This window comes from Ahaetulla prasina, chromosome 1, assembly GCF_028640845.1.
Source record: "Ahaetulla prasina isolate Xishuangbanna chromosome 1, ASM2864084v1, whole genome shotgun sequence".
In the NCBI taxonomy this organism is placed as follows: domain Eukaryota; kingdom Metazoa; phylum Chordata; class Lepidosauria; order Squamata; family Colubridae; genus Ahaetulla; species Ahaetulla prasina.
Genome location: NC_080539.1, coordinates 233,454,368 through 233,466,867, shown reverse-complemented (window position 1 = coordinate 233,466,867; position 12,500 = coordinate 233,454,368). Strand labels below are relative to the sequence as shown.

General features: G+C 35.8%; 1 protein-coding gene across 11 annotated transcripts in view; it reads right to left on the bottom strand.

The window, feature by feature from the left end:
- The window catches only part of ZEB2 (zinc finger E-box binding homeobox 2), a 190,692-nt gene that overhangs the window by 54,569 nt on the left and 123,623 nt on the right, over window positions 1-12,500 (bottom strand). For all 11 annotated transcript variants that reach the window (XM_058193458.1, XM_058193415.1, XM_058193423.1 and 8 more), the window contains one exon: window positions 1-217. This exon is cut by the window's left edge and continues 41 nt beyond it. In XM_058193458.1, coding sequence (XP_058049441.1) covers window positions 1-217 — 217 coding nt within the window. The remainder of the gene's footprint in view (window positions 218-12,500) is intronic.

The window sequence follows — 12,500 nt, the reverse complement described above, 5'->3', positions numbered from 1 at the left end:
CAGGCGTGATCTACTGCACTTTCCCTCATTTCATCTTCCTCCTCCTCTCTTGGCAACAGTGCTTGGCTCACATGAGGGGAAGACTCATGGTTAGGCACACTTGCAGGACTGGGTTCCTGATCCAATGTACCGATGATACCATCGTCTTCGGCAATATGGAGCTTGTCGTCCTCATCTGTTTCCGAACCCGTTTCCAATACATTCTCATAGTTCAATACTGTGGAAAGAGCAGAAATAGCATGATATATCTTCACATTTCTACTTAGTTTTGATAAATAAAAAAAACACCACCAAGGCAGGGTGGCCTCATTAAATTACATAAGGCCTCCTGCAAGGTAGAATTTCTAATAACAACATGGTTTTCTTTTTTAACTTTTTAAAACTAATAAAGTAAACAACAGGGAAGCTTTTTAAAAATGGACTTCTTCAGACACAGGGATATGCCACAAATGTTGTGACTTCAAAAGTTCAATTTAAATATAAAAACCATTTTTTTGTCACGCAAAGCCAGGAAACATTCACATTTACATGTTTGATTATTGTCACCTCAGGAACAATATATATTTATATATGCTCAAGTGCACACACAAATGAGCATGTTTAGCAGTCATACAGTAATCTATTTACATACTGTTTACATTATGGAGTGCATGTGTGTGATTTTACATACACGCACACACATGCTGTACATTTTTTCAGTTACACCCAGTATATGCTCTGTCATTTATATCTGCTGCAACTACAATCAACACATGGACTAACTAGATTAACTTTTTCCAAACGTAAAATTAAGAAAAGCTGACACTTCTATTCTGTTGTTGTTGTTGTTGTTGTTGTTGTTGTTATTATTATTATTATTATTATTATCATCATCATCATCATCATCATCATCATCTTCTTCTTCTTTTTCTTCTTCTTCAGTGCATATTTCAAGTGGCATGACCAAAACAAGATTTTTTTTAAAAAAAGCAGTGATTTACAAACAGCAAGCTGTTTTTGCAGCCTTCAGACCCAGAAATGCTCAGTAGCTTTTCTTAAAATAGACAGCCTGTAAATAAGGTCTGTGAACTCAATTGAAGGTGGCTGTTTCTGAATTAGTCAGCCCTCACAAGACTCTCGGCCTACATGCTAGTACATAAATTGTCCACTTTACCACCAGACAAGAAAGATTAGAGTAATAAACACGGGGCATTAGCTCGGCTAGAGAAACACACCAGCACACCAGTCAGTTCACACATATTCTCTCCCTCCCTCCCTCCCTCTCTCTCCCCCCCCCTCAAGCACACACTCACACATACTAAGTTAGAAGTATGACATCATGGGAACAAGAGGGAGACACATATATCCAGAGACAGAAAAAGAAGAGCGAGGGAAGTCTCTAGGAAAGAGCACAAACAATTTTCAGGTTCATTTTGATTTCTCTGTGCCTAATAAAGCAATCCGGCTAAGTTATCAACTGAGCTATCTCAAGTGGCTCTTGCCAGCTATTGGATTATACAAAAGTGGAAGAAAATAAATGAAAAGGATTGTGTGCCGAGTTTATAATGCTTTAGGAGAATTCTTGAAACACGCCTAGTTACAATTTAGACAGTCATATCTGTTTGCTTTGACAAGTTCCCAGGGAGTAAAATAAAAATAAAATAAAGGGAAGAAAAAGAAAGATTTTTTTTTTTGGTCATATGAGTCTGGGGACAAAAAGATTACACCGTGCATATCTGTTCATAATATGATCTTTGTATAATCCACGGGTCTGCACTTGCCTTCCGAACAACTGCACAACAGGTGCAAATTAAAATGAAAACGGCAGCGGAGCTGGGCAAACAGAATCTGCTGACCTGGTTTGAATACCAATTGACGGGAGAAACAAAACCTTTTCAAGAGGTGTGACCACAAGGCTTTAGGCGAGTTCAGGCTGGGTAATGCCCTCCGAAGAACAAAAAGGAGAGAGAGAAAAAATATTCTAACATCTCTACTCTAGCTGTGTGGTCCAGATATACCTTCGTACAATCAATAATGTGCTCCTGTTTTGTTTTATTCCACCCCCCCATTACAAGTTTTAACTATTTCTTAGCAACAAGGAGAAGATTTCTTTACCATTTTTCCCCCTTTCTAAATGCCGGGTTGGGTGGGTGGGGGAGAAGCCTTCAACAAAAGATCCTAATGCCTGGGAAGCTTTCAACCAATCTCCTAAAAAGTGATCTCTGGGCACAGGAGGAATAAAGGAAGGTCCAGGAGGAGTGAATAAAATTATCTAAGGCTGGACAGACATTAAAAGACCTTTATCCAAAGGAGGAATATAGACACATATTCTCACTCACACTTACACCCATGCTTATTAAGGTCTATTTTGGAATGGACCATGCTATCCCAAATGACCTTAGTGTTCCTACGGCAATGCAACTGAAATATTTTCTTCATGGAGGGCAGAAAAAAATGAGAAAGGAAGATAAATGATTTATGGACGGCGCTTGAAGAGTTCCAAGTATCAAAACAATCTAAACATGCTATGAAGTCATGTCTCACTGCATGGGATCAGGGGCTAATCATCCATCACCACCGAAGGCTAACAATACTTCCCAACCTTTAGGGTCCTTTCTCCACAAATAATAGTGAGTACTTTTGGACTGAAAATCAACCACTGTCAACTTCGCCCGTGGAAGGCCTCTGTCGTTTTTATCCTTAGTATGAACTGAAGGCGGTAATCAATATAACTTCTCTTTCCACTCAGTCAGTTCATTGCCTTTATTTTAGGAATTAGACAGGAACATATAACCTGAATATAAATAAGCAATGGCAGATATGGATGGCCTTCTATACATTGGTCTGGACTCAATTCAATAGCATCTGCTGTCTGCAGTCTTTTAATGGAACTTGCATGTGAATCGAATACACTCTGCATTGAAATGAATAGAAACTATGTAGAAGCCATATCAATAGCTGCCTTGCTTACTGAATTTCATCTTTAAATACACATGCTCATTTTTTGATGGCCATTCCTTTGATTATACCTGTCTGTTGTGACTATGGGAATTAGCCCTCCTTCCTCTGTTAAACTAAAATAATTAATTGGAAGGGAATAGCTTTTTTATGAAGAAAGCAAAACCACTTAATGAAATGTTTAATAAATTTTCCTTCCTCCTTCCCTCCCTTCCTTCCTTCCTTCCTTCCTTCCTTCTTTCTTTCTCCCTCATTCCTTCTTTCTATGTAACAAAATGTCAACATTGTAGCATTATCTTTTTGCCCAATTTAAACAAGGACATCCCACCATTTTATCCCCTACCACCAATGGTGAATGACTTTTCATTGGACAGAATCTTATAGATTTTATACAGGACAGAAATAGATTTTCATGCTAGACAGATTTACTAATTGTTGTTGTTAGAGTTTATGAAGCTGAGAACTGAAAACCTGCTTATACAAGAACTCCTTTACCTTTGGCAATCCTACACCCTAATTTGATCCATTAGGTCAAAGTAGCTTCAGTCTCTGGAAAACTTTGCACATCCAAAGGGGCAGCCCAGCTGGCAAAATAAATATGCTATTACTTCAAAACCACAAAGAAGTGAGATCCCCAAGAATGTGACTCCACAATTCAATAAACAGGAGGGTAAGACATACTGTTTTCTGGCTCAAAATAGACACTAATTTTACATCTGTCTCTGAGGCACAGCAAAAAACCAACTAAAGAGCAGTAATAAATGTCCAAAACCAGCATCGGTATCCAAAATTCTCACAGTAATCTTCTGAGGAATTAATTACAATTCTATGTAACAGTCGTACTGGCAAAATGTGCCTGTAATTACACCCAGGTACTGTACTATATTGCAGGGAAATTTGCCACCCGGCACTGTGCTTACAACGATAAGTCAGTGAGATCAAGCTATGTGCAAATGAAGATTATTTGATTTATTGCCATTGTGTCCCATTTTGTGCTGAATCATATTAAAGTTTCATTTTCTATAAAATTACATATGTAATATGGGGTTACCAGTGCATATAAAACTGATACTTAAATGTGATTCCAAAGCAGAGGGAAGAGTAAGAGATACAGGAATATGAATTCTTCTTTAAAAAAAAAAAAAGCATCCCACCCTTTATTTAAAAGTGGCAATGCTTTTATCTGTAATGTGTATTTTTAGCTTGCAAGGCTCTCGAAGAGGAAACTCCCTATTGCAAGCAAATGCTAATATCAACACAGAGATTAATTTTAGAGTAAATTTAAGCATGAAACTAGGTCTTATGCTACTGGGAAGAAAAATATTTCTCCCCCCCCCTTTAGTTTATACTACACCTATCAGCAGTAGCTAACCAATGACATTTTATTCAGCAGAAAAGACTGGTCATAACACTGAAATACTCAGAATAATGAAACTGGTCTATAGTTTACTTATAACATTTTTACCCTAAAGTTACCCTGTTTAATATTTCTTCACTAACTCTTCTTCTTGTTCATGTGGATCCCCTACATGAGGTTTTAATTTCCCATTAAGCATCTGCTGCAGACTTAATTGTGACAAAACTATGGCAACTTTTATCTTTAGGCCATGAAACAAGTTTACATTGATGTCAAGAGTTGGTATTAAAATGGGAAATGACCAACACAAATGACCAACATCGAGCAGCAGAAAAGGGATTGGGCAGTGGTGCTGGGAAAAGTAACAATTTTAATTAAAGATTCTCTTAAGTGTAAGACACAGCACTGAGAACATCTATTTGTAGTTGGAGTTAATAGACCTGATTCCTCCAAATTTGTACTCTGGTGCATTTTGCCAAGCTGACCTAATCAACATATTAAAACGATCTCACAAAATCTGGACCCCTGTGAATTGGAATAATAAAAACATTTAATCTGAACGACTTGCCTTCGGGAGTTGTGAATGCTCCAACACTGGAAATTTTTAAGAAAATGTTGGATAACCATCTGACTGAGATGGTGTAGGGTTTCCTGCCTAGGCAGGGGGTTGGACTAGAAGGCCTCCAAGGTCCCTTCCAACTCCGTTGTTATGTTATGTTATGTTATGTTATGTTGGTAGGTTTCTGTGTCCATCCTGAACAACTAAGTTTATCTTTTGCAAAAGTTTTTTAAAAACATATTTAGCTGTTACAATAATTAATTTAGGACAGGCAATTGAGATCCAGAATGATTGGATTAATATTTGACATCTCTTTGCTATCCATTCTCATTTGTTCAATGGTAAAGCTTACATTTTTAATATCACTTAATTTTAAATGTTTCATATAAAATTTATATTTAAAGGTCCTATCCTCTGAGATCTGGCAGTCCTGGATCCTCCTTGCCTTCTGGAAAACTTTGAAGAATTGGCTTTTCTCAAAAGCATTGGGGGCAGAGTAAGTCTGCAATCCTGTATTATTATTTTTTAATGTGTGAGGGTGGAGCCCATGTCCATTCATTATTCTGATCTTCCAGGTTTAGGCATGGTATGGGAAGCCAAATGCATTTGTGTTATATAGAAAACATCTCTTACATGTATGGTTAAACTTATGGGCCTTACATTCTTCTTCTAGGTCTTTCCATTCAGTAATGTCAGTGATGAAATTCAATTTTTTTTTTCTACCAGTTCTGTGGACGTGGCTTGGTTGGCATGGCAGGGGAAGGATACAGCAAAATCTCCATTCCCATCCCACTCCTAGGGGAAGGATATTGCAAAATCTCCATTCCCTCCCCACTCTGGGACCAGCCAGAGGTGGTATTTGCCAGTTCTCTGAACTACTCAAAATTTCCACTACTGGTTCTCCAAAACCTGTCAGAACCTGCTGGATTTCACTCCTGAGTAATGTTTTTTTTCTTTTCTTGGCCTATGTTTCATTAAGGAAAGGAAGCAAATTAAAGCGTTTCTCCTTTTAAATAAAACGGTGGTTTTCTTTATACAATTTTACGTTTTGTGTTTGTTGCTTAATACCATTTGAAACTAAATGTAGTCTAGGCCTGGAGGAAAAACTATGCATATTTCCTCTCCTGTTATAATCCTCAATTCAAGTTTGAGGTGCAGTAATGTATGAAATCAAAGTGAAGAATAAGGCATATGAGTGCAATTTTTTATACTGAAACAATGTCTAAGATATTTTAAAAGGGGCCTATTTTAGAAGATCCATAGTCTGAAATGTTCATAGTAGATTAAATATGGTGTTTTTTTTTTAAAAAAGCTCTATCATAGTGGAAACTCTACATTTTTGACTAGAAAACTTTTGTACCATATAAAAATATGGTTACTGTACTAAGATAAATCAATAGATAGATAGATAGATAGATAGATAGATAGATAGATAGATAGATAGATAGATAGATAGACAGACAGACAGACAGACAGACAGACAGAGGTTCCTATCTCTGTCTCTATTTCAGATTATTTCTTATGTTAAATTAACTTCAAAGAAATATCTGAATAGTATCTCATACTTCCAAGCCAAATCCACTTCACAGAATCAGAGTGACAATGGAGAATAATAATTTGACATAGTTAAAGGAACCATGATAAAAATGTGAATAACATAAAATACATTTCCTGGCCATAAAAGCTTTATTTCATTTGAATTGATTAATTTCAGACCCTTGAATTCACTTATTTGACTTGACTTGCAAAACAGGAATAGGGATGGGTAGTTAATAGGAACTCTAGTGCCTGAAATTATGCTCCATGAGACTGGAAATGCTAAATTCATTATGTTATATTGAGATGTCATGTCTCCTATAAAAAGGATGTTTGGCAGCTTTGCTTCTTCATCAGATGTATTGAATGCAATGTCACAAGAATGGACAGAGTGTGAATAGTTGGAAAAGGTGCTGAGCAAGGACAATATTTACTCTGAAGATGAGGAGAGCTTCCTCTTCTAACCAACAGCTTAGGAAAATAGACAAGTTTTATAAACCTAACTACAATGCAAAGTAACGGGAGTAAATTATTCAGGAAGGTAATTATTGTAAAAAAGACAAATCAGAATGATAATTAAATTTATGTGTAGCAATTTTATTATACATTACTAGAGACAACTGAGATCACATTTATGGGGGAGGCATGGCCCCGAATAGATGCATTACTACTTTTGATCTGTCTTAAAGCAGAGTTTCATAATACAGTATGTTCTTAAATGCATCTACCACATCCATAATGCTGGAAGTGGACATAATAAAATCTAAACCATTCTCTCCTAAACATTCTATTTCTTGGTCAGGGTGTTCTTGCTCAAATTATTTTAAAAAACCTAAATCTCAAGATAGAAAACTGCATACAATTTCCTTCTGAATGTACTGTATCTGTAACAGAGTGAACTATTGTTAAGAATATTGTCTTGATTAAAATGGAATATTGCTTAAAGAAATATGATGCTTTCATTAAACAAGAGAAAAATAGAGGAAGAGGGAACAAATAATTTAAAGTATTTCCAAACTAACATATCCCATATCCTTGATGATCAAGTTTCATGTTTATTTTTTATGTTACAGAAATCATTCAGATTATTTTGGGGATAATCTCTTTAAATATGAGATAAATCCTAGTTTGTTACTTGGAATTAACAATGCAGTTTTGACTACTTGGCATCTATCAGGACTGAATCATCATAGGAGGTATTCTACTGTTATCAAATATAAAAAAGTTTAGTGTGGAAATCCTACAGTTATGTATTTATTCTCTCTCTCTCTCTCTCTCTCTCTCTCTCTCTCTCTCTCTCTCTCTCTCTCTCACACACACACACACACACACACACACACACACACACACACACACACACACAGAGAGAGAGAGCTTAAAATCCTCTATTGGCATTATATACAGTAACAGGTGGTTACAGCTTTCTATGAGATTCTTTTCCTATATTCTGTAAAAATTGAAACCTTGGCAGTTACTTGTTTGTTTTTTTCTATATAGAACTATTCTCTACCCCCAGGCCCTCAATGCACACATTTTCTATTGTTTTCCTCAGTAAATTGACACATATCAATTAATAGCCATAGCAATTTAGAGATTTAGCAGAAAAATGTCTGATATTGACTGAAGTAAATTTTCTCAAGCCTGCATGAAATCTTAAAACTCAGGAGAATTTGGGAGAACAAGTATCTAGCCATGTAAATCCTGGCTGCAAAAAATAAATACCATAATTCTGATTCATAAAATTCATTTGCTGTTTACAATATTCTTGCATAATATTTTGTATTTGTAAGATAAGCATAACATATGCAAACTACTTTACATTGAACCCATTCTTGTTTCTTTCCTCATATTTAAAGATATGTATACTGAACTACAGAGATATTTGAAAGAAAGGGATGAAATAGAGTCAATATTAATAAGCTTCACTTGCATTATATGAACACAGCAGTTAGTTACAGAACTAAATCTTTTATTTATTACTCTGACAAGGAAAAAAATTCTAAATAGAGAAGATTTCTGTCTAATGGCTGCAATTCTAATTCCAACCTACAAGGGAAAAGTTTATTGCAGAACAAGTATCCTTGCAATAAGGTGCTCCAAATAACCCATCCCACTTAAGCTCTGTTTGCCTCTTTTGGTGACTATTACAAATTTTGGGCAAGTTTCTTCAGGAGAAAGTCCTACCAAGTGTATGAAAATGGCTGCCAGGTGTTCAAACATTGCTATCTAAAAATGTAGATCTGTGTGAGAGAAGTCATAAAGCACTTTTTCTTTGTTTCAGTAATCTGAGTTACATTTCTTGGCCTGCTTTTGAGAATTAACTTGAAGTGTACATTTCTTTCCGTTTTGCTTTTCAGAGTTCTTGCAGGTATTCCCAAGATACCCAAAGTAAATTAGGGGAAAGTGTGGCTAAGTGGAGATGATTAAATCTATTCTTTTTTCTAAGCTCTGAAGCCTTTCAGTGGAATTTCTAGGTGTGAATAACCATAATTTTCCACAACCTGAGGGAATGAACAAAGAACAGTATTAAAGAAAACGTGTGGCCATGTTATATTGCTTAGGGGTCAAAGACAAATTGATATATCACACATGGCAAAGTGATGTCAATTCCCATGTAATTATATGGATTGGAGCAGACTCTGGAAGATGTACTCTTGATGCACCATGTGGATCTAACAGAAACTTCCTTGCTCTACCTTACAAGAGAATTATTGTCCATTTCAAAATTAAACAGCCCCAGTGCTTCCTTGAGTTAAGGCCCAACATAGCTGCAGGTGAACATGGCTGTTTCTCATCAGTTAGACACTCAGCCTTTTTTCCTGACAAGGTGTGGATTTATGGGACAAGAGCAAAATAATTCCCTGCTTAGCTGCTGACTCTGTTTTGGTTCAATGCTTCGTAGACTGCTTTGCTTATCTAAAGAGCAGTAAGAAATCATACAAAGAAATCTTCCAGTGAATTGTGAGAGGGGAAACTCAGGTTTCCCCCCCCCCTATTTTCCCCTCTAAAAGACATTGCTAGGTAAATTGTTCACATGACACTATATTCATTCGAGTAAGGGATTGCCAAAGACAATTCAACAAAGAACACAATTTTATAATTGCATCTCGTCAGTGTTTCTCAACCTTGGCATCTTTAAAATAGGTGGACTTCAACTCCCAAGAAGAAACACTGTCTTACTTGTATAATGGCAGAAATACTCATAAACAGTGAGAGTGGTTTCTATCCACACACCCACTCACTCACCTACCCATTCATCCATCTACCCACTGGTGCAGCTGTATGAAAATAAGGAATGGGATTTAATCTCAGTCTTCTAACAGAGATGAGCAAACTGAGGCTACACAATTGCCCAATTGGAACTTATTGTTTGTTGTCGCTGGATCTCTGCAAGCACAAACAGCTAAAAATGTCTGTTTTTTTGCCATTTTGAGGTAGGAAGAACAGCCTAACCCTAACCCTAACATAGTTTTGAATAATTTGTCTTGTTTGTTAAAAAAAAAAAAATCATCTTCTTCTAAGTACCGGAAACAATAGAGAATTCTGAATCAACCTCACGTCTCCAAAAGTTGTAGCCTAACTTTTACTAACGCTAAACAAATTTCACACTAATTTAACAGAATAACACGAATCTGGAACATGGAAAACATGAGACAGAAAGATCAACTTGATCTACCAAAGGCCTTATGGCCTATTAGGTAAATCCATATTTCAACATATATATCAGGTTCTGAAGAATATATTAGAGTCTTTGGAGTGCTTAAGGCCTAGGGCATCTTCGTTGTTCAAAGATTTGCTAATCCTGCTAATATGCAGCAGTAGAATCTTACATCATGTATTGAAGTAATCAAAGTAACGAAGACTTTGAGCAACTTGAGTCTCTGACATCTACTGGTGACTGGGAATAATTTATGCTGCAGTCAATAAACTCATCTTACTTATTTGGACAATCTTTAATAAGGATTTAATTTAAAAGGTGAGACCAAATGTATATCTACTATATAATCCAGTAAAATTGCTTAATTTTTACTTAATGGGAGCAGCAAGAAAACTCAGTTGGACAGCCAATAAATTTAAACAAATAATAATCATAGTCTGTTGATAGTTTTAGATACCACATTTACTCTGTAGTATTACCAGTTTTAGTGGTCTTAGTCAGAATAAGCACTAGCATTTTTATAAGAAAGTCAGCAATGATCATAGGAGACTATAAATATATTAATCACAAAACATTTCTGTTTAACTTTGAGTGATGTATTAAACAGAGAGTTTATTTCAACATTGGAAAACTCAAGCTCAAATTCCCTAGATGAAAAAAGTCTTTTCAGTAAGTCATTGTCTCTTTGTCAATGCTTTCTGTAAGGATAAAGTACCGTATTGTATGTCAATAAAATAAGACAAAAATAAGCCTTCAAGACAGACTGAGGTAGAAAATATAATCAGTTGTTTAACACACTGCAATCCTGGTCTTATAAATAAAAGTCCTTCAAGGAAAAAAAGCACTATATTATCAACCATTCAAAAGGCATGTGAAGAATTGGCCTACATTTCTTTGATGACATCATATAAGAAATGATCTGTTGCTGGCATCGCTTATTTTCCTTGGATTACAACTGCAATAATATTACCTTATTTAACCTGTTTTTTATCTTTAAAGGAATGCAGTAGAGTCAACATTCATATTTAAAGGATAAGAAAAGATTACATTATTATCCATACTTCTATTAGTCTTGCAACTTCTGATTTGATAACCTTTACTTCAGAGCTCAGCATCATGATTCTACGTATGTGTGTATATGTATGTGTACACACACACACACACACACACACACACAGGCTAAGTCTTACAGACTTCACTAGAACTTAAATCCACATATGTATGCACGAGATTGCATTGTAAATCAATACATGATGGTGATGATAACTAGAAGACTGGATGGGTATGAAGAGGTAGAAATGATGCCTTCATAAAAATCAGAGTGCCATAAAAGTATCCTGAAAAATGATGTTTCATGTCACTTTGATGTCCATATGTTATATTTTGTACATCTGTTTTCTAGCAACACTATACTGTATAAATTGTATGGTATGTCCGACTTGCCTATCCAGTATGCCGGAGGAAGAACATCACTTAGAAAGATTCTTTCGTTATTGGCACACATGGCCATTCATATATACATACATAAATACATACATACATACATACATACATACATACATACATACATACACACACACATACATATATATATATATGCTTTGAGATCTGGAAATATGAAATAATAAACTATTGAACATCAGAACTGTTTTGGTGTGATTACATGGCAAGTGGGCAGACTGTCTCAAGCTTTTATGTTGTATAGTAAGATAAGATCTTGGAAACAAAACCTTGAACAAACCGAGGATGAGGGGAAAAAAAAAGGAAAACATGTCGTTGTTTAAACAGACAGTGTGCCTGTCATGCTCCTTAGAAGGGTGGCTTAACTTTAAAGTGCAACAAGGTGCAGATTTAAGAAACCTGCTGTTTTCTACAGACTATGCTGTGGATAAAAAAAAAAAAGAGCTTGTCTTTTTATAACATTTCATATATGTCCAAAAGCTATAACAATGTTCCAATATTTATTTAGCAGTTTCATAGCTGCTGGCACATTATCCTCTTCCACCCTAAAGATTAATAGCTCGATTTCTGAGTCATTTTTCATAAATGTATTTAACTCCCCATTCACTTTCTAGATAAGTTTAGGTTCAGGTTAGCAGAAGGGGGGTGGTTATTATTAATTATTATTATTAATTGTTATGATTTCCCTACCTTCTTGAGAAGTAGTCATCTCATTCATCTTAAAAGAACATGGCTTGACAATGAAACGGTCATGCCTCCATGGCAGAAGATGCTGAAACTCCATTTTTTTCTGACTGGCCTCTTTGCCTGGCAGTGACTTCCTTTGCTTCCTAAAGCCTCTTGGTGTTGATCTCCCTCTGAATTAAATGTGAAATTCAGGTAATATGTTGCTTCCTTTCCCATCAGCTCAAATAATGGGAAAGATCAGCTTCCCTTGAAAAACAACAGTGTATCACCTGAACTTCTTCAAAGAGGCGGGCAAAGCAAAAGCA